The sequence below is a fragment of the Nycticebus coucang genome, chromosome 4 (genome assembly GCF_027406575.1).
Source record: "Nycticebus coucang isolate mNycCou1 chromosome 4, mNycCou1.pri, whole genome shotgun sequence".
NCBI classification, from domain to species: domain Eukaryota; kingdom Metazoa; phylum Chordata; class Mammalia; order Primates; family Lorisidae; genus Nycticebus; species Nycticebus coucang.
Window position 1 is genome coordinate 2,911,759 of NC_069783.1, and position 26,360 is coordinate 2,938,118.

The 26,360-nt window shown below is 47.4% G+C and overlaps 1 protein-coding gene across 1 annotated transcript in view; it reads left to right on the forward strand.

Annotated features, from left to right (window-relative positions):
* The window catches only part of DCDC2C (doublecortin domain containing 2C), a 73,937-nt gene that overhangs the window by 30,539 nt on the left and 17,038 nt on the right, over window positions 1-26,360 (forward strand). The window contains exons 5-8 of the mRNA XM_053587800.1: window positions 591-728; window positions 2,629-2,671; window positions 22,180-22,303; window positions 25,092-25,192. Of these exons, the coding sequence (XP_053443775.1) occupies window positions 591-728; window positions 2,629-2,671; window positions 22,180-22,303; window positions 25,092-25,192 (406 nt within the window). The remainder of the gene's footprint in view (window positions 1-590; window positions 729-2,628; window positions 2,672-22,179; window positions 22,304-25,091; window positions 25,193-26,360) is intronic.

Here is a 26,360-nt window from a genome sequence, read left to right on the forward strand (position 1 = left end):
CAGGCTTTGTGCACTCCTTGACTTGGGGGAGGCAGAGAATTCCTCCTTTGTGTTTTTTCCTGGGCAGGGCCCTCGTTGTCTTCTGTGTGTAAACGCTCAGCACTCAACTGATCAAATCATTTCTTAAATGAATAAGCCACAGAAGGAGAACTTGCCAAAAAGGAGTACCAAATACAAAGTAGACTGATACTAGTCTTTTGCTGCTTACAAAAATGCATATTATTTGCTAATAAATGCTGGTTTGTTTTCCAAGTATTGTTATAATGACATAACCCAATTTGTTTTCATTTTAGCTATTATTAGTTAAAATTAATTGAACACCAACCAAGAGCTTAACATGTTCTCAAGAGCCTCTGAGTACTTGCACATAATTAAAAATACACTTTAATTAAAAAAATCTAAAAATGGAAAGCAAGTGTAATAGTCCTAGAAGAGCAGCTCCTGGAGGGTTTAACCGCCCGTTTGGATCACGCTGGCTGACGATCACGTGTTCCCTAGTAGGCTGTGTACTAGTCAGGCATTTACAGAAGTACCCTGAACCCTGTATTGCTGATCTTAAAGTCTCTGCCCCATTTTTTCTTCCCCTGCAGGTTATATACAATGAATGGGCATCTTTTGGACAACTCAAAGGATTTGCAAGATAATCATTTTTACATTGCTGGGGGCCTGGAGACCTTCAAACATTTACCCTACTGGAAGTCCCCAAAGGTTCCCATCGAGGTCCAGCAGTGAGCACATTTCCTGCCTTCCCTTGTTTAGTTGTGGAAATATCTGCCTTTCGCCGGGGCCTCTCCCAGATGTCTCCAGTTCAGTTGTTGGTTGTTTTTCTGTAGTGAAACTTGATGCTCTTATTTTACTTATGATTCCATTTCAGATTTTTTTTTTTTTTTTTTTGTAGAGACAGAGTCTTACTTTATGGCCATCGGTAGAGTGCCGTGGCCTCACCCAGCTCACAGCAACCTCCAACTCCTGGGCTTAAGCGATTCTCTTGCCTCAGCCTCCCGAATAGCTGGGACTACAGGTGCCTGCCACAACGCCCAGCTATTTTTTGGTTGCAATTTGGCCGGGGCCGGGTTTGAACCCGTCACCCTCAGTATATGGGGCCGGCGCCTTATTGACTGAGCCACAGGCGCCACCCCCATTTCAGATTTTTAGAACTGGGCTTAGTGAAACCCTCTTCTCTGCTGTATTGGCAAGGACAGGAAGACCCTCCGTGGAGCTTGTTGCTTTTTCTCTGGGATGCCAGGAGTCAGAACGAGCAGATGTGTTTCATGGCTGCCTTTGGGGTGTGGTTTTGCAGCTCACGATGTGGGCAGCACCGACCGTGATTTGTTTTCTTATTTTGATTTTAGCTTAAATACAGAGTGTGCCGGGTGTCAGCCTGTTGGGGTGAGAAAAGCAGTGATTTTATAGTAGCCCCTGGCCTTGCTGGGAGGGGACACTGTGCTCCAGTGTGTGTGTCTTTGCGGTGAGGGAGTGACCACTGGCAGGTGCAGACAGTGGGGGACTGGGGTGCTCGCCCCTGACGCGGACCGTGGGTTGTCCTTGATTGCTGAGCCCCAGGGGGTACATCCAAGCACATTTTGTGTAGGACACAGTTTGAGGGTTCACTAGGGTCCTTCCCTACAACTGCTTCCTTGTCAAGTCCTTTAGAGGTGGTGTCTTGAGCAAAGAAAAAGAGGTGTCACTTTTCGTCTCTGTGGAAAAGCACAGAGGGTAAATTGTGCAGATGATTTTCAGAGAATACCATGCAGGTGGCCGCCTCCCTCCCTGCCCCTTCCACCTTGTGACATGAGGGTATGAACTGCCCCAGTGTTGCCGCATCTGAGGCCACGTCCTCCCTCTTCTGCTCCAGGGTGTCAGGGTTTGTACCTTAAGACAGAGAAAGGTTCCCTTTGTCCTATTGACTGGGGACGACCTCGCAGCAGTCAGGTATCCAGGTCAGAGTCCTGCATTTTGACTCCATCATTGCTTATACCTGAGAGGTTGAGGCTCAGGACCCATAGGATGCCACACAGCAGCCAGCAGGTAGAGGTGCAGTGGGCACCCACAAAGTAGAACAGAGAGGGTTCCTTGGCGGAGAGCCTTGTGGTGGAAGTGCTTCCAGACATGTGTGTGACTATAGCAGGGAGGAATCAGAGCCCAGTGTGGCAGCAGGACGCAGGTGGACTGTGCTTTGGATTGAATTCAAGTCTTAGTTCTGGTGCTGATTGGTTGTAGGACATCGGATGAGACCCTGACCCTCGTTCCTCTGGGCCTTCGTCTCCTCTCTGGTCCCTGAGAGTGGTAATTCTTGCTCTGTTCATCTGTTGTGAGAGCCACACATGCTGTGTTCACGGTAATGTTGGGGTTCCCACTATTGTGTGAACACCTCAGGGCAGAAGCCACCCTAGTATGTGAGGATCCAGCTGATTTTCCGAGATCTTAAAGAAGGAAGTTGGCAGGGTCCCTGGGCCCCCTCTGCTCCCGTGGCTGGGAAGGCATCACCGTCAGCCCAGTGGCAGGTGGGTGGCAGGTGCCTCTTCTTGTTCAATCCCTCCCAAAGCCAAGGCTACATCTGACATTTTTATAAAGTTATATTGGAGCTGAGTTTTAAACATTTAAAGATGACTGTCTTTTGTCTTTCAGAAGGTACGAGGACATTGGAAAACACTCACCAAGGAGGAAACAGGTGAGTCAGGTGCAAAGGGGAGACATAACTGTTCTGGTTCTGCGGTCCCCGCAGTGACACAGGTGTGGCATGTGGTGAGGGCCCAGCTGTGCAGCAGCTTCTTGGGCCTGGGGTTGGGGTCGGCCAAGTGAGAGACCAGACGTGCTCCTGAAAATGAGTGGACGGGAATCGGGGCTGATGTTTGGAGAGCAGAGCGCTGGGGCACCGGGAGGGTTTGTAGAACAACGCAGTGGGTATGAGACAGGTCTCAGGATAGGGAGGAGGGACGTTGAGCCCAGCTGAGGGGCGGGAAGAGAACATTCCAGGCGGGCGTGACCTGGAGGTGGGCAGCGAGGCAGGAGGAGCAGTCAGTGCACATGTGTGTGAGTGTGCATGTGTGTGCCTGCACGTTCCTGCATGTTTGTGTCTGCGGGTGTGTGTGTGAGTGTGCATGTGTGTGTGCTGACCCACACTGTGTGATGTTGTAGCATAAAGCATGACAAAGACAGACAGGCAGCTGTCAGGATATGGCAGAAGCCAGGTCCCGGAGGGAGGGACTCACTGTCTTTACCATCCTTAGTAAGGGTTTATCTGTCTGTGTCCCTGCATTTAGTGATTCTGCTGACACGGGGATTTAGTCAGCACAGCTGCTGAACACCTACTGTGGCCAGCCCTGTCCGCCCCACTGGCTGGCTCCAGTGTCCTCCCACTGTGAAGCCACCTTGGCCCTGAGCACCCCTGCTCTGCTGGGCCGCCCTTGGTGGCCGTTTCTCCTCTTGCAGCTCAGATTTCATAATTGCCATTTTCATCCCTCTTATGCACTTGGCTTTGGCTTCCTCACCCTTCAGAGCCCCCCTGCGTCCCCTGGCTGGCACCCACCTCTGGGGCCAAGCCCTTCCTGCCCTGGCCGCCCTCACCACCCTCAGCTTGCGCCTGAGCAGTTCACGGGGGCTGGTGGTAGCAGCACCACTGAGCAACTCTGCTCTCGGATGCTCCGTCCTTCCAACCCTCATCTGTGAGGGAGCCTTGCTTCTAGGACAATGCTTTCTGAGTATGTTCTGTGAAGTTTATTAGGGATTTTTGCATGTCATCACAGGTGAGATTAGCCTATGATATTTCTTTCCATGTCGTCCTTGTCTAGCTTATGATGTGGAGGCTATTTTTTGCCCCTGAACTCATTATTTTTTGTAGTTTCTTGAGTTGGACGATCAGCTGATTTATTTTGTTTTCTTTAAGGAATGGATTTTAATATTAAGTGTTTGTTGAATGAATAAGTGAATGATGATCATTGAGCCTACACAAGCGATGGGTGCGATTCTGCCCTGAGATGCACTGTGTCCAGCAGGAACAGACAAAGACGCGAACTCATTTCATGATAAACAGTTTACGGGAACAAGCCACGTGTGTCAGAGAATGCTGTGCGTCGGAGTCGGCAAACGAACTCCGATCATAAAGTGTGATTTGGAGAGGGGGAGATGTTCTGGGCAGAGAGGGAGCCTTGTGAACATGCACATTTGAGATGGTTTCTGTTCCATGAAAACCTGTATTTCTCTCCCGCCTTCACCAGCGTTTTTGCTTACAGTGTGGGCAGCATTGGGCTGGGCGCTGAAATTTGAGCCATGACCGCACATCAGCGTGAATGGTCCAGCCTTGAACACCCCGCACCAGCGAGGTCCTGGAAGCTTCTGCGTACACAGGTTGTTGGGTAGGAGCCTGCTATTACATCCTCATTTCACTATGTTGTTTAGATTTTGGTTCCTTACAGGTAGGAATATGATTTTCTTTTCCTTTCATTAAATGTTTATTCTGTGCAGTCTAAAAATTGAGGCATTTTTTTCTAGTATTGTCTACCTTCCCTTTTCTTCTTTCTTCTGGAAATCTAGTGCTGAAAGTGAATAGGTTTTGATAAGGATATTTAACATTTAGGAATTTTCAAGCGTAATGATCGCAAAACCTGGCATAAACGGCAGTGTAAGCGTGTGTTACTTTGGAAACATTAAATCTATCATGGGCGGCGCCTGTGGCTCAGTCGGAAAGGTGCCGGCCCCATATACTGAGGGTGGTGGGTTTAAACCCAGCCCCGGCCAAACTGCAACAAAAAAATAGCCGGGCGTTGTGGCGGGCGCCTGTAGTCCCAGCTGCTCGGGAGGCTGAGGCAAGAGAATCGCTTAAACCCAGGAGTTGGAGGTTGCTGTGAGCTGTGTGAGGCCACGGCACTCTACCGAGGGCCATAAAGTGAAACTCTGTCTCTACAAAAAAAAAAAAAAAAATCTATCATGAAAAGTTCTCATAGCGTAAACACAGATGGATGTAAAACCTCTGTGTTTATTGTGAAAATGATTCTCAAATGTGCTTCACACTGTTCATTATCCCTTCTGTAGAGGGCTGTGTCCATAAAGATGTGTGACTCTTACAACTTGGTATAAGCTTTTCCCCCCCGGTCACTTGAGTGGATGCATTTCTGAGACAGCAAACAATTCCACACGCTGGACTTCCGTGAGGCTGGAATTCATGATGAGTCAGCAACTTAGCAATTTTTATGATAAATTTATTTATTTGTTTATTTTAGAGACAGAGTCTTCACTTTGTCGCCCGCAATGATAAATTTATTTCTTGCTTATTCAAGATTTCCCCTTTCTAACTTCTTAAACTTAAATCTATTTCCCGTGTGAATTGCCTCAACATCTTTTTGGGAAAAGGGGGTAGAATATTAGGAAACAGATGCTGGAAAGTCTGGGATGCCCTTTCATGGAGATATTGCCCTGTGAACCGTGAGGGGCTGTTAGGCCCCTCAGTCGTCTTTACGCTGCAGTGAGGTGTCAGGTGATTGAAGTATCATTTCTAAGACTCTGGTGCAGGGTTTTCTTTTAAATTTGCAAGATCAAAACACATACCTAGAGTACAAAGCAGAAGTTCCTGAGTCTGCATGAATGTTTCATGAACAAGACTTAGGGCACGTCAAGACTTGAATAGGCCTGTCTCTGGGCCCATCAGGGGGTCTGCAGAGCCCTCATGAGAGGTTTGCTGCGTGTTGAGCTCTCTGCTGGTGCTGTAGACACAGAGAGGAGTTGAGTGGATGTAGACGGCGTCAGTGAGCAGACAGAGTGATCTGGTCAGACCTCCTGCTCGGTGGTTGAGTTCCCTCCACTCCACCCTTTAATTAAAGCCCAAGCCTGGACATCGCCCCTGCTTCCACCAGCTCCAGCCTCTCCGATCTCTACGGATTGTCAGTGCCTGTTCTGTTAAACTGTTTAACAGACCCACCACTAGCCACACGCCATCAATACTGCCCAGCAGTGAGGAAGCAGCACCCTGGACCTGTGGGGGGCAGGGTGGGCGCTAGGCCCTCCAGGTGAAGGTATTCACACTGCAGGGACCCAAATTTAAGCAACAGGTAGAAAGGACCATGTCCTTAGGATAATCACTACCACTGATGGACTACAGAGCCACATAGCCAGGAGGGGGCCAGTCTGAGCAGCCACCATGTTCCCTGCGTGGTGACGAGTGGCAGAGCAGTGGACTTGAGGACACTGTGTCGTGGATTCCAAACGAGCATTTATCTACCCACATCCCGATGTCTCAGGGTGCGTCTCACGTGGACAGTGTCCCGGGTCCTGTTGGTGGCCCTGCTGCAGGAGCTGGTGCTCAGGACTGAACTCGGCTGTGTCTGTGTTGGCTAGCTCTACAGCTGCGTGTGTGCATGGCGGGTTCTGTTCATCACGTTTAACAGCTGTGTAAGATGTCCTCAGTGTGATTTCCATGGCGGGTTCTGTTCATCACGTTTAATGGCTGTGTAAGATGTCCTCAGCGTGATTTCCATGGCGGGTTCTGTACATCACGTTTAATGGCTGTGTAAGCTGTCCTCAGTGTGATTTCCATGGTGGGTTCTGTACATCACGTTTAACGGCTGTGTAAGCTGTCCTCAGTGTGATTTCCATGGCGGGTTCTGTACATCACGTTTAACGGCTGTGTAAGATGTCCTCAGTGTGATTTCCATGGCGGGTTCTGTTCATCATGTTTAACGGCTGTGTAAGCTGTCCTCAGTGTGATTTCCATGGTGGGTTCTGTACATCACGTTTAACGGCTGTGTAAGATGTTCTCAGTGTGATTTCCATGGCGGGTTCTGTACATCACGTTTAACGGCTGTGTAAGCTGTCCTCAGTGTGATTTCCATGGTGGGTTCTGTGCATCGTGTTTAACGGCTGTGTAACAAAAAGCCCTGGACACAGAAGGGTATAGGAGTGGAGCAGCAAGACGTGCCTCTGGTGCTGACGGGGTACGCTCTTCTCCCATCCCCTGTGTTCCTGCAAAGTGACAGCAGGTTCTGTCGGAAGGAAGGACAGTAGGTACACTGTCAAGCGTCAGTCATCTGCGCAGAGTAACAAGCCATCCCCAAACACAGGGGCTTTGCACAGCAAAGATTCACTGCGTCGATTCAATGGGTTGGCCATGTGGATCTCAGCTGGTTTCTCCTTGGTTACCTGGGAGATTGTGTTCAGTGGATGGTTCACGGGGTGGGGAGGTCCAGGCTGGCCTCATGGACACCCTGGCAGCCAACACTCTGGGGCCTTTCCACGCGGCCTCTTGTCTTCCAGGAGGATGTCATATAACCAGCCCATTTCTGGGAGGTGGAGAAATAGGTCCTCCCTCCATGGAGGATCACAACAGAACAGTGGTAACTTTGTAAACTGGGTACGGCCAGAGAGGTGACCTGCCATGCTTGTGGTAGGAAGGAGTTTGTGCTCCAGGCTGGAAAGTGCTGGCCCCAGAATATGTGGACTGGACCTCAGCAGCTGGGAAGCAGTTCAGGGATGATGGCAGAGTAGCTTCCCTGAGCCGCATGGAAAGGCCCAGAGATAGCTGAGTCAGAGTCAAAGACGGTTTTGAAGAGTCGCACTCTGGTGTGAAATCTTGGGAGGATACGAGCAATCTGTTTCCATTGCGTTCTCCTTTTCTTTCTGTGCAAGTGTGATAAGGGGCAGAAATGTGTGTGTGGATGGCTCTGGAAGACCCTTTCAGTCAGGAGAAAATAGAACTTCCGGTGATAGGAAAGCACAGTGGCTTGCTTTAAAGAGCAGCCGTCCCTCTTAACAGAATGTAAAGGGCTATGCACGGTGTGGTTCCCACGTCTCCACTCAGTGGGACGAGGAGAAGAGGATGGGGAGGGAGGTGGCGGCTAGATGCCTGTGGAGAGGTGGGGGGAGGCTGGCTGGCCTTGGATTCTGGGGGTACGGGAGAATGGGGGAGCGCAGGTCAGAGCCATCGGCGGGAGGGGATAGGGCTTGGGGCTGCTGTTTGTCAGGGGAGAGTGGAGGGCAGTGTGGGAGAATATTTGGATGTCAAATAGAATCTGTCATCACGGGCAGCAGAGGACAAACCTGCTTCCTTATCTGGGATGATTGTTGTGAATTCCTAGTACATGAAAAGATGAGTCTGCTAATGTCTTTCCTATATGACAAAACCGAGCTTTTTAATCCATAAAAGCATGGCACCAGATCAGACTTGTCTGTGACTGGGTATGACCCCGTCTACGTATGATAGTACTTTATTTCTGGGTAAACCAATTGCTGCTGTCTGAACTTGGATTATGCTGCTGGGAATCCTGGCTGAGCCTAACAGCTGAGTGACCTGCATGGGACCCACCGTCTGGGCTCAGGGGGTAAACTCCCCTGCTCTTCTGGGCCACCGAGGTCTGTGTCATCAGACATCCTTCCAAGGGCGTGAAGCTCTGCTGGACACTATTGTCAGCGCCCTGTCGACTAGGCATTTATAGTTTATAGCTAGCCTAACTAGTTAGGCTAGCTAGAAATGTGAGCTCAGGCCGTTTGCCTCTTCCTTCTAGATCTCCATTTTGTATGGAATGAAAAATTTTATCTTAATTTACCAGAAGAACTTGAAAATGTAAGTTAAAAATACCCGTTTTCCCAAGAAAATGGTAAAATTCGTACAAGTGCATTTTTACTTGTCAGCGGCACCTGACATGTGCTCTGGACGCGGCCTGCGTTAAATTCTGTTGGTTTAGTTCACTCATCACTTGGCTCAACTATTTGAGCATCAGAAAATACGTCACTCTGAGTCTGCCAATGTATTTCTTATATGACAAAATTGAGCTTTTTAATCTAGTGAAAGTAATTGAAGGAAGCTACTATTATTTTGTTATATAAAGTTCAGTTTTTTTTTGTGATTTAATTTTTATAATATTGTAAATATCATCACACTCACAAATTTAAACTTCAGAAAAAAATTTCAGACGTTTGTACGTATTTTGGGGTTAGAAAGTATGGTCACATGACTTCTTAGAATTGAAGACAAATATTAATAATAACATAAATACCTACTGAGTCAGAAACTTATAAAGGTCAATTTGTTATTACATTTTTCATATCTTTTTCTTTAAAAGGGCCAGTACATTTTTTAGAAATTTATCTTAACTTTGTTTTCTACCTGTGTGTCTGTTGTTTCTTTTTTTTTTTTTTATTGTTGGGGATTCATTGAGGGTACAATAAGCCAGTTACACTGATTGCAATTGTTAGGTAAAGTCCCTCTTGCAATCACGTCTTGCCCCCATAAAGTGTGACACACACTAAGGCCCCACCCGCCTCCCTCCATCCCTCTTTCTGCTTCCCCCCCCATAACCTTAACTGTCATTAATTGTCCTCATATCAAGATTGAGTACATAGGATTCATGCTTCTCCATTTTTGTGATGCTTTACTAAGAATAATGTCTTCCACGTCCATCCAGGTTAATACGAAAGATGTAAAATCTCCATTTTTTTTAATGGCTGAATAGTATTCCATGGTATACATATACCACAGCTTGTTAATCCATTCCTGGGTTGGTGGGCATTTAGGCTGTTTCCACATTTTGGCAATGGTAAATTGAGCTGCAATAAACAGTCTAATACAAGTGTCCTTATGATAAAAGGATTTTTTTCCTTCTGGGTAGATGCCCAGTAATGGGATTGCAGGATCAAATGGGAGGTCTAGCTTGAGTGCTTTGAGGTTTCTCCATACTTCCTTCCAGAAAGGTTGTACTAGTTTGCAGTCCCACCAGCAGTGTAAAAGTGTTCCCTTCTCTCCACATCCACGCCAGCATCTGCAGTTTTGAGATTTTGTGATGTGGGCCATTCTCACTGGGGTTAGATGATATCTCAGGGTTGTTTTGATTTGCATTTCTCTAATATATAGAGATGATGAACATTTTTTCATGTGTTAGCCATTCGTCTGTCGTCTTTAGAGAAAGTTCTATTCATGTCTCTTGCCCATTGATATAAGGGATTGTTGGCTTTTTTCATGTGGATTAATTTGAGTTCTCTATAGATCCTGATTATCAAGCTTTTGTCTGATTGAAAATATGCAAATATCCTTTCCCATTGTGTAGGTTGTCTCTTTGCTTTGGTTATTGTGTCCTTAGCTGTACAGAAGCTTTTCAGTTTAATGAAGTCCCATTTGTTTATTTTTGTTGTTGTTGCAATTGCCATGGTAGTCTTCTTCATGAAGTCTTCCCCCAGGCCAATATCTTCCAGTGTTTTTCCTATGCTTTCTTGGAGGATTTTTATTGTTTCATGCCTTAAGTTTAAGTCCTTTATCCATCTTGAATCAATTTTTGTGAGTGGGGAAAGGTGTGGGTCCAGTTTCAGTCTTTTACATGTAGACATCCAGTTCTCCCAACACCATTTATTGAATAGGGAGTCTTTCCCCCAAGGTAAGTTCTTGTTTGGTTTATCAAAGATTAGGTGGTTGTAAGATGTTAGTTTCATTTCTTGGTGTTCAATTCGATTCCAAGTGTCTATGTCTCTATTTTTGTGCAGTACCATGCTGTCTTGACCACTATGGCTTTGTAGTACAGACTAAAATCTGGTATGCTGATGCCCCCAGCTTTATTTTTGTTACTAAGAACTGCCTTAGCTATACGGGGTTTTTTCCGGTTCCATACAAAACGCAGAATCATTTTTTCCAAATCTTGAAAGTACGATGTAGGTACTTTGATAGGAATGGCATTGAATAGGTAGATTGCTTTGGGAAGTATAGACATTTTAACAATGTTAATTCTTCCCATCCATGAGCATGGTATGTTCTTCCATTTGTTAATATCCTCTGCTATTTCCTTTCTGAGGATTTCATAGTTTTCTTTATAGAGGTCCTTCACCTCCTTCGTTAGGTATATTCCTAGGTATTTCATTTTCTTTGAACCTATGGTGAAGGGAGTTGTGTCCTTAATTAGCTTCTCATCTTGACTGTTATTGGTGTATACAAAGGCTAGTGACTTGTGGACATTGATTTTATATCCTGAAACATTACTGTATTTTTTGATGACTTCTAGGAGTCTTGTGGTTGAGTCTTTGGGGTTCTCTAAGTATAAGATCATGTCGTCAGCAAAGAGGGAGAGTTTGACCTCCTCTGCTCCCATTTGGATTCCCTTTATTGCCTTGTCTTGCCTAATTGTATTGGCTAGAACTTCCAGCACTGTGTTGAATAGTAAAGGTGACAGAGGACAACCTTGTCTGGTTCCAGTTCTAAGAGGAAAAGCTTTCAGTTTTACTCCATTCAGTAAAATATTGGCTGTGGGTTTGTCATAGATAGCTTCAATCAGTTTTAGAAATGTGCCACCTATGCCTATACTCTTCAGTGTTCTAATTAGAAAAGGATGCTGGATTTTATCAAATGCTTTTTCTGCATCTATTGAGAGGATCATATGATCTTTATTTTTGCCTCTGTTAATATGGTGGATAACGTTTATGGACTTGCGTATGTTAAACCAGCCTTGCATCCCTGGGATGAAGCCTACTTGATCATGATGAATGACTTTTTTGATGATAAGCTGTAATCTATTGGCTAGGATTTTGTTGAGAATTTTTCCATCTATATTCATGAGTGAGATTGGTCTGAAATTCTCCTTTTTGCTTGGGTCTTTTCCTGATTTTGGTATCAGGGTGATGTTTGCTTCATAGAATGTGTTGGGGAAGATTCCTTCTTCCTCAGTTTTTTGGAATAATTTCTGCAGTACAGGAATAAGCTCTTCCTTGAAGGTTTGATAGAATTCTGGAGTGAAGCCATCTGGACCAGGGCATTTTTTAGTTGGAAGCTTTTTTATTGTTTCTTTGATCTCAGTGCTTGAAATTGGTCTGTTCAGGAGGTCTATTTCTTCCTGGCTAAGTCTAGGGAGAGGGTGTGATTCCAAATATTGATCCATTTCCTTCACATTGTCAAATGTCTGGGCATAGAGTTTCTGGTAGTATTCAGAGATGATCTCTTGTATCTCTGTGGGATCAGTTGTTATATCCCCTTTATAATTTCTGATTGAGGTTATTAGAGATTTTACTTTTCTATTTCTAGTTAGTCTGGCCAATGGTTTATCTGTTTTATTTAATTTTTGAAAAAACCAACTCCTTGTTTCATTAATTTTCTGAATGATTCTTTTGTTTTCAATTTCATTGATCTCTGATTTGATTTTGGATATTTCTTTTCTTCTACTGGATTTTGGCTTAGATTGTTCTTCTTTTTCCTATTCCATAAGATCTCTTGTGAGATTGTTGATGTGCTCTCTTTCTGTTTTTCGAATGTAGGCATCTAAAGCGATGAATTTTCCTCTCAAAACTGCTTTTGCAGTATCCCACAGGTTTTGGTAGCTTGTGTCTTCATTGTTGTTATGCTCAAGGAAGTTAATGATTTCCTGTTTTATTTCTTCCTTCACCCATCTGTTATTCAACAGAAGATTGTTTAATTTCCATGCCTTTGGGTGGGGTTGAGCATTTTTGTTAGAGTTGAGTTCCACCTTTAGTGCCTTATGGTCTGAGAAGATACAAGGTAAAATTTCAATTCTTTTGATTCTGTTGATATTTGTTTTGTGTCACAGGATATGATCAATTTTGGAGAATGTTCCATGGGGTGATGAGAAGAATGTATATTCTTTGTCTTTGGGGTGAAGTGTTCTATATGCGTCTATCAAGCATAGTTGTTCTAGGGTCTCATTTAAATCTCTTACATCTTTGTTTAATTTCTGTTTAGAGGATCTGTCCAGCTCTGTAAGAGGTGTGTTAAAGTCCCCTGTTATGATGGTATTATCAGATATCATATTGCTCAGACTGAGTAAGGTCTGCTTCAAGAATCTGGGAGCATTTAAATTGGGTGCATAAATATTTAGAATTGAAATGTCTTCTTGTTGTAGTTTTCCCTTGACCAATATAAAGTGACCATCTTTGTCTTTTTTGACTTTAGTTTCTTTAAATGCACATGTATCTGAAAATAAGATTGCAACTCCTCCTTTCTTCTGAATTCCATTTGCCTGAAAAATTGTCTTCCAACCCTTGACTCGGAGCTTTAATTTGTCTTTTGAAGCCAGGTGTGTTTCTTGCAGACAGCAAATGGATGGCTTGTGTTTTTTAATCCAGTCAGCCAATCTATGTCTCTTCAGTGGGGAATTCAAGCCATTAACATTTATTGAGATAATTGATAAGTGTGGTAGTATTCTATTCGTCTTATTTGGTGAGAGTCCATTGCTTAGTTTTATCTTTTGCATCAGTGGGGAGGTTAGGTTCTGTCCTTTGATTTCTGAGTTCTTACTTTGCTGCTGATCCATTGTGGTGGTCAGTGTGCAGAACAGGTTGAAGTATTTCCTGTAGAGCTGGTCTTGTTGTGGCAAATTTCCTCAATGTTTGTATATTTGTAAATGATTTGATTTCTCCGTGAATTTTTAAGCTTAGCTTAGCAGGGTACAGAATTCTGGGCTGAAAATTGTTCTGTTTAAGTAGATTAAAGGTAGATGACCATTGTCTTCTTGCTTGGAAAGTTTCATTAGAGAAGTCTGCGGTCACTCTGATGGATTTGCCCCTGTAGGTCAACTGGCGCTTACTCCTGGCAGCTTGCAGAATCTTTTCTTTTGTCTTGACTTTGGACAGGTTCATCACAATGTGTCTTGGAGAAGCTCGGTTAGAGTTGAGGCGACCCGGGGTCCGATATCTCTCTGAAAGCAGTGTGTCAGAATCTTTGGTGATGTTTGGGAAATTTTCTTTTATAATATTCTCTAGTATGGCTTCCATTCCTCTGGGGCATTCTTCTTCCCCTTCTGGAATTCCTATAACTCATATGTTGGAACGCTTCATAAAGTCCCATAATTCTGACAGTGAACGTTCTGCTTTCTCTCTCTTCTTTTCTGCCTCTTTTACTGTCTGAGTTATCTCCAGAACTTTGTCTTCTACCTCTGAAATTCTTTCTTCTGCATGGTCTAACCTGTTGCTGATACTTTCCATTGCATCTTTAAGTTCCCTAATTGACTGTTTCAGTTCCTTCAGGTCTGCTATATCCTTTTTATATTCTTCATATCGTTCATCTCTTATTTGATTCTGTTTTTGTATTTCCTTTTGGTTATTTTCCACTTTATTAGCAATTTCCTTCATTGTTTCCATCATTTCTTTCATTGTTTTCAACATGTGTATTCTAAATTCCCTTTCTGTCATTCCTAACATTTCTATACTGGTGGAATCATCTGCAGTAGCTACCTCATGGTCCCTTGGTGGGGTTGTACTAGACTGGTTCTTCTTGTTGCCTGGAGTTTTCTGCTGATTCTTCCTCATGGGTGATTTCTTGTATCTGTTTCCTTGCCGTAATTTTCCTTTCACTTCCTCTTGCTCTTTAAGTTCTTGTGCCTGTGGACTAAGGGTTACAGGACCAGAAGGGTGAGAAGGTTGAAGAGCAAAAAAAAGGGGATGAAAGAAAGGAGGACCGAGTGATAAGAAAAAAAGAAAGGTAGAGAAAGGAGAGGGGGTGGGTATAAGGAATATTGACAAAAAGAAGAGAGGCACAGAAAGAGGGAGACAGGGCAATATAGGTGTACAGTAGGGTACTTTGACACAACCTTAAAAAACTCCACCTTCTGGGGGTGCCCAGTGGGGTGGTTCCCTTGAGGTCAGCAGCTCTTTGCTAACCTGATCAGACACAGTACCCCACCTGCACCAAGTAGAGAGGAAAGACAAAAATGGTATAAATCAAACCAAAACAAGCAAACAGAAAACTTTGCGGGATAAAATTGGGTGAAAAACCAAATCATATCGGTAGAAACACTAGCAAAAATGAAGTTGAAGTTATTAAAAAAGGCAGCAATGGGAAATTATAATTAAACCAGGAAAATTGAGAAAGAAAAAGGGATCTGTATGGAAAAGATTGAAATTAAAAAAACAAAAGAACATCAGCAACGTCAAAATAAAGAAACAAAAAAAAGAACCAAACAAAAAAAAAAAAAGAAAAAATACACAACCAAAAACAAAGCAGTTTGTATATGTTATTGAATATTGTCTGGGCAACACGTGGTCTTCTGGGGTATGAGATGTTAGTCACAGTTCTGATACGACTGGAGGCTGCTGATTTCTCAAACCCCAGCAGGTAGACACCCTAAATCTCTCTTCAGCCTACTTAAAAGGCACTTTGTACTTGTAAACTTGCTGAGCAGAAGCTTTCCCAGCTTTCTTGCTGGAATCGCTGCTGAAGTGGCTATCCACTTACCCAGTGTGCCAAAACTGGTCTCACTCTTCCCCTGAGGGTTAGGGCTGCAAGGCGGCTCAGACCCCACCCTTAGGCTACTTCGTTGCTGGGTTACCAGCTCCCACCTGTTTCTAGCTCTGCGACCCTGAGGGCGGAGCTTGCTGGGGCAGATCACTGACAATGGATCCGTGTGACCCACCGCCAAACACTATTAGCTCTGTCTGGCTCAGCGGCTCAGACTGGGGCCCTAGACAACGGCCAAAGTTCTCCGCACTCCCGCTCAGGCCTTCCCCAAGGTAGTTCAACTCAGTGCCAAGTCCAAGGACATCAAAACAGTTCACAGGTAAGGCCTTTCTGGTTTGCAGTCTCGCTGCTACTGAACTTACAGTTGTGGGCGGGTTTAGATGGATTGAACACACGCGACCACTTGCCGGTTTTCCACGGTTTTAGTCCTCCTCTTGGGGTCCAGAAGTCTCTGGCTGACTCCCTGTATCCTCATAGGAGTGATGATAGGCAGTTCCCACCAGCCAGAGATGCCTGGAGTCCTATCTCCCCAGACTCACGGTGCCCAAATGCAAGGAAGCTGTTACTCGGCTGCCATCTTGCTCCGCCTCCCCTAAAGTTCAGTTTTATAGTAACTGCATTTACTGTGATTTAATAGTTAGCATTTTTCCAAAGAACTAAGGCTAACTTAATAAATGTTTAAAATTGTATACATTAAAATGAGTATTTTATGGTGTAATCCTCTGTAAACCATTAGGAAATAGTTAATAATTGCTGTATTTATTTCCCATCTGCAGTCAGAACACTAATATTAATACTCCCGTTGTGGGCCCAGGGCGCATAGGAGAACAGTGATGGAAGGAGACTCAGCACGTAAAGGAGTGTGTGTGGAAACAGTTGTGGAGACACGCGCGATGTGAGACCCGGCCCACACTTTGAGGACCTGGTGTAAGCTGTGATGTTCAGGGTTGGGCAGGTGCTTGGGAACTGACAGCTGTGGGCTAATGCCGGCCAGGCCCGAGCAGTCTCCAGTGACAGTTGAGGTGGCCTAAGGATGCGGATATCAAATATTAGCAGATGTTCCAAGTGGGGCTGGCTGGCTGGTGGGAGACCCTGATCTGCACGGGATGGACCTGGGATATTCTCACGGGGACCTTTGGCTGTTGCTTTTGTCCCTTCCTCCCTCGGGAGGCGTCAGCTCGGAGATGGGTTGTCAGTGCTCTTCATTAGACCCATGTCGGATTCCTCTGTTCACCCTGGGAAGCTGCTGTTCATGCCTTCGCTAGACGGTCTGTTCCGACAGCTTTAAAACAGGGCTGATTGATTGAAACAGGCTCTGGAGAAAACCAGTAGTGTTTAAAATGCCATAGAGAACTAAACCAAGTATGTCTTAGGTTTGTTTTCTGAGGACGTTTTTAACAGGCACGAGACAATGAAATTGAGAAGTGACGTCGCCTTCCCACACAGCGCCCAGGTTGGTTTCTGAGGGGCTGAAACTGGGGCAGAGAGAAGGACGGGGCTCCAGGGCGTTTCCTTGTGACAGGGATGGATTCTGTCTTCCTGCTTACCCACTGTTTACTGAGAGCTGCTGTAGGTCACCCAGGTGCCTGTGCACTTTGCTCCAAGCGCTGGGAGTGAGGACACAGGTGACCCACAGGGAGAAACAGTCTCAGGAGTGGAAAGCCGCAAGGTGATGGTTCCCTTTGTAGGGGTGGAGGGTAGGGTGAAGGGGGGGACTTCTGTGTGTGGGAACACGATCACTTTGAGTTGGTCTGGGACGTGCAGGTAGCTCAGCAAGGGGGAGAGAGGAGGAGGCTGCTCTGGAGAAGGCTGGGCCTGAGGAGCTAGTTAGGCAACGTGGCGAGAGGCTGCCCAAACTGGGGCAGGAGTCAGAGTGGGCCAGGCCAAGGCTGAATGCCTGGTGTGGTATGAGGAGCTGGCGCTCCAACCTGGGGGAGTGGACCTTGGCCTCTGCGACAGATGTGGCCTCTGCCACCTGTGTACACTGCCTGCTCACTCCCCTGAGAGATCCTCTCAGCCCCCTCTCCGGGACCACCATCCATTCCACCAGCTCTGTGTCTGGACTTAAATCAAACCTGCTCCGTTCACTCCTGGGGTTTTATTCTGACGTTTGTTGACTGCTGGCCAAGTGCCCGTGTGGGTCTAAGGCCCTCCTGTCTGGAGTTCCATGGTCCGCAACGCAGCCCTTGGAGTCGGGTGCTCTTAGAGGTCTTACTACCTTATGGGGGGGGGGGGGATGGAGACCAAGACAGGTGCCCAGCGTGGCGCCCAAAGGGACAGTGGGCAGGGACTTGAGGGGACACCCAGCAGATGAGCTCCTGCCACCTGCTGGGCTCCCAGGGTGCTCACCGGACTTTCCTAAAAGGGACATTTAATTAGGGAGCTCCTCCCTGTAAGGCTCTTCTTCTCTACCCTGATGGAATCCACCTTCAGTTCCGTGAGCCCAGTGTAGATGCACAAGCCTGGTGGGTCCAGTGCTGAGCTGGGCGGGGTTCCTCACCTCATATCCCCTAGACAGGCTGTTTATTCCCTCTCTTTGGAACGTGAACCCTGCCTGTTGGCCATACCCATTGTGTGACAGGGAGCTTCACTTTCTCTGTAAAGCTGTTTTTGAGGGCTTACCCCACCCTGCTTCACAGCCCACCCTCTGGAGCCTACACTCTGCCCAGGCGTGACAGGGCCCTGCATGCACCTGGGGCTGTCTGTGTGTCTCTCTGCTGCGCTCTCCTTGGGCCCTTGCATTGTTTGTCCCTCTGGGCTGGGTGCCTGGTGGTCGTTCCGTGGACGATCAGTGAGGAAATGAATGAATTCACTCACCAGTGACGCTCAGATGTGAGAAACTGCAGTAAAATTTGAATCGTGCTTCATGACAGCCTGTGCAGATGGCTGGTCCATTAGGGTGACAGTTCACTGGGGCAGATGGAATTACAGCCCTGGAGATTTCAGAGGCAGCAGAGGCTTTAGCACTGATCATCAGACATCTGTCTCGGTTTTGTGTAACCAGAAGGATAACCCTTACTCTGCTTTGAGGCAAGTGTTGCTTTGAGTCTTAAAAGGTAGAGTGAAAATTAAGCAAAGTAAGTGACACTAGGATAGTGTGTGATTCAATTCGTGAGGTTTTCAAGTAGTATTTAGGACTTACATCACATTTTCCCTTTTCAATGGAACTAAAATCGCTTTGCTTTCTTTCTGTGAGTTTTCCAAGTCGTGTTGTAATTTGTGCCATTTAAGAGGATAAGATCTTCCATTTCATTAACAAACTTTGTCCTGGAGGTTGGCTAGAGCAAGATAAGTGCTGGGACCAGAATTTGGGGCAGGGGAGTTCTGTTGGGAGGAGTGTCAGAGTGTGCCCCCGTGGCATTAACTGGAGGGCAGGTTCTTGGCTCCTGGGGAAGCTGCATGAGCCATACCCCCTATGAGGACAGACAGATCTCCTGGGGTCCAGATGTGACGCTGGGAAGGCCCCCAGCCAGGGATGCACAGCCTTCATCTAATCATGGGGAACAGCAGACAAAGCCAACTCTAGATCTTTCTGTAAAGCAAAACAAAACAGGCCTGTACACTTAAAAAATGCTTCTGTCCTAAAAGATGAGGACAGTGTGAGGGGCTGATTCAAACCAAAGAAGATGAAGTGTGACATGGACCCTACACTGAGTCTTTACTGAGGAAAAAATGCTATAATGCACATTCTGGGGGCAGTGAAAAGACTGGAATATGGATGGTAGGTTAGCTGAAAGCATTCTATCTAGATTAACATCCAGAGTTAGATAACCATCTTGTGATTATATAAGAGGTTACGTCTATTGTTGAGAAACATCCTGAAGTATTAGACAGACACTGTGCCTTCACTATGCAGCGCTGCGGTGCTCAGGGATGCCTGGTGTGTTCTGCCTCCCCCCAGACATCTCAGATCAAGGTGCGTGGTGTGTGCCGTCCTCCCCCAGACAGCTCTGATCAGGGTGCGTGGTGTGTGCCGTCCTCCCCCAGACATCTCAGATCAGGGTGCGTGGTGTGTGCCGTCCTCCCCCAGACAGCTCTGATCAGGGTGCGTGGTGTGTGCCGTCCTCCCCCAGACAGCTCTGATCAGGGTGCGTGGTGTGTGCCGTCCTCCCCCAGACAGCTCTGATCAGGGTGCGTGGTGTGTGCCGTCCTCCCCCAGACAGCTCTGATCAGGGTGCGTGGTGTGTGCCGTCCTCCCCCAGACAGCTCTGATCAGGGTGCGTGGTGTGTGCCGTCCTCCCCCAGACAGCTCTGTACAGGGCACGTGGTGTGTGCCGTCCTCCCCCAGACAGCTCTGATCAGGGTGCGTGGTGTGTGCCGTCCTCCCCCAGACAGCTCTGATCAGGGTGTGTGGTGTGTGCCGTCCTCCCCCAGACAGCTCTGTACAGGGCACGTGGTGTGTGCCGTCCTCCCCCAGACAGCTCTGATCAGGGTGCGTGGTGTGTGCCGTCCTCCCCCAGACAGCTCTGATCAGGGTGCGTGGTGTGTGCCGTCCTCCCCCAGACAGCTCTGTACAGGGCGCGTGGTGTGTGCCGTCCTCCCCCAGACAGCTCTGATCAGGGCGCGTGGTGTGTGCCGTCCTCCCCCAGACAGCTCTGATCAGGGCGCGTGGTGTGTGCCGTCCTCCCCAGACAGCTTGGATCAGAACGCACTCAGCATGGAGAGATTCTTGGGCTGTAGAATCTGGCCCTACAGCCCCCACCCCATGCAGGGATTTATTGAGGTGCTTCAGGAACCCTGCATAGGGCCGGCGAGGTGAGGCCTGAGGTGGGACTTGGAGGAGGAAGGTGTTTCAGGGGAGGTGAGCCGGGAGGAGAAGGGGATACTGTTGGCAGGTAGCAGTCAGGACGGCCACAGACTAGGAAGGGGTGTGGATCTTGGAGTGCAAAGTCCACTCTGCTAGGCTACGGTGTTAGGACATCCTCCCGGGCTGAGACAACCCCCTCAAGGGGTCGCTTGGTGGGGAGTGAGATGGTCTGTGATAGCATTGATCACTTATTCATTCAACAAACATTTACTGAGCACCAATGTGTGATAGGCGGTGCTCTAGGCTCTGGAAATTCCTGAATGGAAAACCCGACATTCCATGCCCTTACAGGCTGCTGTGTCACCTGCGTCAGCGGCTGTGAGCAGAGTGTAGGGGAAATGAGGGGACTGGGTGTGAGCGGCTGGTTCTCGTGGAGAAGCCACAGTGGGCTGCTCCAGCTTTCACAGAAATGAAGTGTTTAAATAACCAAGATTTGTGATCCCGTCACCTGTTTGGGTGAGTGTGAGGTGAACACAGACTGGATTGATGGTGGGGTGCCCACTCTGTGCCCTGCCGTCCTGCTACCTCTAAGCCTGCTCTCACTGTTGGTGACTGTGCAGGCGGGGCTGGGCCCCCCGTATCTGATCATGGGGCCCCCCTCGTATCCAGTTGCAGGGCCTCGGGGGGCCCTGTGCCCCCTGCTTTATCTCAGACTGTTTTGTGCCCCCATAACGAGGGTGGGTCGTTGTTATTTGTCCTCGTACTCTGAGTATTATTTCAGATATAGTAAGAGATATATACAGGGGTCGCTAAAAATGTATACACATTTTAAGAAAGGAAAAAGCTGTATTAAAATCATAATACTGAACATCCACCAGTAACAAAAAATGAACCCCAGTCACGCTGAGCGTGCTCATTGCGGAAGTCACAGTGACTTGAGCACATTTAATACAGCTTCTTCCTTTCTTAAAATGTGTGTACGTTCTTTTTCTTGGCGCCCTTGTGCATGTTTCTGTATCTTAGAGGTGAAATGCATGGAAAATGGATTTTCCACAGCTAGAATGTGACGAAGAGAATCAACTAGATTTTCAGAAGCCCAGATACAAGCACCGCGGACTGTCTTCTGTTTCACCAGCCAGTCCTGCTAAGGTCTTGTTTCCTGTACTTAAGGACGAGATTTCAACTTGTAAAACTCCTTAAAATAGGTAGAAACATTTTGCGTGGGCCCTTGTGTAAGGCTGAAAGACTTTTTTCATACTTTGATTCCTGTGAGGGTAAAAAACCTGGTAGTTTGCATCATATATAAGGTTTTACTGGTACAAGGTAGGTGTTTTTAGTTTGACATTTCTTAAGTGACAGAGCTTAGGAGGAATACCTATTTATATATGTTAGCCTGGATTCACTTGCAAATACTTGAGAACAAAAATCAAAAAAAGAAAACCTAAAAAAGTTAATTGTAAAGATAGTTTCTGGGCTGGAATTGGGATGGTGCTAAGAATTACAGACAGTCCCCAACTCACGAAGTTTGGACATGGTGATGGTGAGAACGTGATGCCTGGTCAGAAGGAAGCTGTGTGATCCTCTCGGGATGCTGAGCACAGCAGTGGCCGGAGCACAGAGGTGAGTGGGCAGCTGGCCCTGCGGTGTGCGTCATGACAGAAGACTTGCCCAGCTGTTGGCTAATAACATACATATTCGGAGCATGTTTAAAGTAGGCTGGGTTAAGCTATGATTGGTAGGTTAGGCGTGTTAAACGTTTTTGACTTAACACATCTTCAGTTTACAAAGGGCTCACGGGCGAGGCTGCGCTGTCAGTCCAGGCGCACATGTCTGTGTCCATCTCGGCCTGTGTTCTTGTTGTGCTTCCTTGTTATTAACTACAGCTTAAAAAAACCCCAATTCCTCTCTATTGTAGTGCAAAGAAACTGCCGAATGGCTAACTTCTTCAGAGATGCTCTCCTCTTTTCGGCAGTTCTAGCAGGAAGAGTTTGGTGATGGTCATGACCAGCAGTTTTATTAGGCTGTGCTGAGCGTCCCTAAAGGACAGAGGGGCCTTCCACTTGCCTCCCCTCTGCAGGATCCCCTAGTTTTGTTTTTGTCACTTCACAGAAGGGAATTAAAGGACTCCAGTAGAGAGACTGCCCGGGAGGAGGCTTCGAGGAGGAGCAAGTGCATCCCGCTGTGGTTCTCCCGAGGAGCCTGTGCCCCGGCCCTAGACAGACACGGGGGCTGAGTGAGCTGCTGACCCTCAGACACCGTCTGTTCTTGTTTTGTGCCTTAGGTGGATTCCAAAGAAAAAGAACCTCAAAAATCTGACAGCATGGCATCCGAAACACAGGACTCTGTTTATTATGCCAAAAGAGAGAAGAAAACAGTGGCAGAACCAGTGGTCCCATGTGGCGCAGGTGATGTGAGATTTTATTCTGTTGTGGTTCATACAAAATGCAGCTAGGTTAAGGATGTGCTTTTTAAAAAAAAAAAAACAGATTTTATACTGTAAAAAAATTCTTGATTTGTAACTATATGATTTATTAATAAAGTGTTCAGCTTGTAAGGCAGGATGAGGCAGAGCAGAGAAACAAAATTCTGGCCGTGTGTGGTGGCTCACACTTGGAATCGCAGCACTTTGGGAGGTGGAGTCTTGAGGGTCACTTGAGGCCAGGAGCTGGAGACCAGCCTGAGCAACATCGTGAAACCCTGTCTTTATAACAAATAAGTTGGCCACGTGTGGTGGCTCATACCTGTAGTCCCAGCTACTTGGGAGGTTGAGGCAGAAGGATTGCTTGAGCCCAGGAGTTGGAGGCTGCATGCAGTGAGCTATGATTTTGCTGCACCACTCCAGCCTGGATGACAAAGTGAGACCTTGCCTTTAGAAACAAAAAAGAAAAAACAAAACAACCACCAAAACCAAAACCCCCAAAGCTGAAGACAATGGGATTCTCTAAGTAGGAGGCCTCTGAGATAGAGTGAATATTGAAAATCAACTCTATAGTTTACATCAGGACTGAGTATACTCTCCCCTCTAGCACCAGGGACAAAGAAAACCAATCAATCAATCACTCTTGAGAAAAACACGCGTGAGAGAGCCATCTGGCTGGTGTGGGTGGTGCGTGTCCCCATTTGAGACGTTTGAAAGACACTTCCTCACAAATGACTAAAATGAAAGCACTTGGGAGGAGCTCCCGGGAGCTCCCCAGGGCTCCAGGCTCTGTGCCAGGCGCTCCCGGCTGCTCTCACTCACAGGTCTGATCCCTCCTGCAGGACAGACTCTGGGTCCCAGGTGGGAGAGGCTGCCTGGGTCTCTTGGGAGTCACTTTTCTTAATGCCCTGTCCCCTGGCTCCTGCTGCTCTCTGATTCACCCTGGGTTTTCTCCTCTGTGCTCTCCGGTCACCACCCCCTGTGCCTCCGCTTTTGCTCCCCAGACCCAGATCTGGGGCTCTCCTTGTGCTCCTCCTCCCTCCGGCTTCCCCATCCCACAGTCCTGTGGGGGTGATGTGGGGCTGGCAGCCCTATGGAGGGGCTCTCAGGCTGACACATGGTGTCTGTGGTAGCGGAAAGTTCAGTCACCGTGGCGAAATCTCACCCAGGGCTTCTCCCCGGAGGCAGGATGGGGCTGGGAGTTCACATTCTAGCTGTGGCCCCATGGGGCAAAGTCTCCATCCGCGGTGGGCGTCCTAAGTCAGGATGGCTATTAGCACAAGGTGGCAGATGTGGGGGCAGCCCTGGGACACAGTGTGGGGTTAAGTGCTATCAACGGTTTCAGGCACTCACTGGGTACATAGCAATGTCCCCCACAGAGGAGGGGGCCATGTAGTTATTTTGTTGTGACATGTCACAGATTCTACAGCTCCTCAAACTGCTCACTGGAGGACAAAGCATCACAGGGACACAGGCATGTGGGCTCCTGATGAAGGTTGCTGCCTGTCCTTGCCCATCAGCCCCGAGGCAGGGCCCCCAGCCCAGTGCCGGGGACGGTCCTGCTGGGGCTGAGGGCTGGGCAGTGGGGGAAGGACAGAGGATGGCATGGACAGGGGAGCTGGGGGAGACCCAGGGCTCTTGACTTGGGCATGGAGCGAGCAGGTCAGCAGGTGACTGAGCTGGCCAGGGGCTACCTGCACGTCCAGCTGGAGGTTGAGGAACTGGCTGGCAACTTCCTCCTTCACCCATTGCTTCCGACCTGGGTGAGGAGCGACTTTCCAGGAACCTTGAGATTTTATAAGCAGTTCATGCCTTCAGTTGTAGTGCGGAATAAAATGATTTTAAGCAATTAAGTTGGGTAACCTACATACACACTTTAGCACCTATTTCTTCTTTTCCTTTTTTGAGATAGAGTCTCACTATGCCACCCCTGGTAGAGTGCCATGGCATCACAGCTCACAGCAACTTCAAACTGTTGGGCTTAAATGATTCTCTTGCCTCAGCTTTCCAAGTAGCTGGGAGCACCTACTTACTCTTAAATACTAAGATATTTTGAGGCAATGGAGCAGCATCTCCTTAAAATATATTCTATGATTTTGCTCTCTGGTGGGGTTCCTTGGATTCATTTCTTTTATTTATTTATTTATTTATTTTTTTTTGAGACAGAATCTCACTATGTCACCCTGGGTAGAGTGCTGTGGCGTCACAGCTCACAGCAAACTCAAACTCTTGGGCTCAAGCGATTCTCTTGCCTCAGCCTCCCAAGTAGCTGGGACTACAGGTGCCCACCACAATGTTTGGCTACTTTTTTGTTGCAGTTATCGTTGTTTAGCAGGCCCAGGCTGGGTTCAAACATACAGCTCTGGTGTATGTGGCCAGCGCCCTAGCCGCTGAGCTACAGGTGCCGAGCCCTATCTATTTATTTCTAACTGAATTAACTGGACACAACCTGCCGGCTATTCAGTGTCCTTTGTCCATGGACTGTCTGCTGTGGTGTGTGGGCACAGCAGTCCATGGGCGTCTGGGGCCCAGGGCCCTCATGGAGGCAGAGACGCAGGTAGCCATGCTGAGATGAGGCTGCCCAGCTGAGATGAGGCCACTGAACTGAGACAAGGCCGCCCAGCTGAGCACCTCCACAGAACCTGGGTGTGGTGAGATGGTCGGGGTCTGGGGTCCCTGGGCCAGGGCTTGCCCAGTGTCGGGTGACTGGGGTTTGGGTCAGAATGTACAAGGACTTCAGTTTTGAAAAGTCCGTCCGTGTTGTTTCCCCTCAGAAGGTGATGTGTTTAAAGCACAGACGTCCAGCAAGGACATGCAAGAGGCTCTGGATGTCAAAGAGGACCAAGACGTGCACGTGGAGGTGCCCGTGGACCAGGTGGGTAGTGGAGACCCTCTTCTCAGGCCTAGTCAGCCCCTCCTGCCTCTGCCTCACCCCTGCTCCCTGCCCCAGGTTCTCTCTGGCCCCTAGAAATGGTTCCAGAAAATCCCCTCAGCTTGGGTCAGGGGACATAAGGCAGAGCCAAGTGACGTGACTCTGACACTAGGGCCCTCCAGAACAGGTTTCCCTTGGAAACGTCCAGAACAGCGTTTCTCAACCTTTCTTTAAATCTCCTGGCATACCTGAAGCTATAGTGAACCTTCTCCACACACTTAAATTATGTTGGTCAAAAAAAGAGTAAAAAAAGGATATGCTTACTGTGCTTTGAACATCTTTTGAAAATAATTAAAGATCTTTAAAAGTTTTCACAGCACACCTGAGCTCCTCCCACAGCACGTGAGGGTGGTGGAGCCCGTAGGGTGAAAACCACTGCTCTAGACAGGCCAAACTGTGCTCTGCCCTGAGCAGAGTCCTGGTGCCAGGCATGTCCGCAAAGTGCTCCTTTCATATCCCTCCCATGAAGAGTTCCAGTGCACTTTAGTATAAATGTTTCAGAGAAGTCTTGGAGTTAAGCTTTTGGTTAACCCTGATTATTTGTTCATGAGCCCTTTTCCTTCTGAGCAAACACGTAATAGTTTTAGCCCTGCCAGGGTGTGTTTATCTGAGGGTCTTCTTTCTTGCAGAGTGGGAATGTGGGGTTTGCAGAGACCCAGGGCATGGTCTCTAAGCGCTAGAGAAGGGGCAGCTCTGACCTGGAGGACTATTGTCGGGGGCTGCTGCACAGCCACACGGTGGTCTTGTGCTTGTGTGTGGGGTAACCTCTCTAGGTGCTGGGTCAGCACGAGTGCTTTCCTGTGGAAAGAAGGAAGATTCCTATATACATCAACCTCCTTAGAACTTTCTAGTCCATTAATGAAGGACAGTTTGACACTAATATACTATTTGATTATATGAGGTCTGACAATTAAGTTCACAAATTCATCCTAGGAAAAAGTGCTATGCACCTTATTGCTGAATATCACTATGGTCACTTTCTAAGTGCACCTCTTGGGAAGCTGTGCACTGAGGCCAGTGCGTAGTCTGCCCTTCATAGTAATTTCGGAACTCTTTTTTTTTTTTTGTAGAGACAGAGTCTCACTTTGTTGCCCTCTGCAGAGTGCCGTGG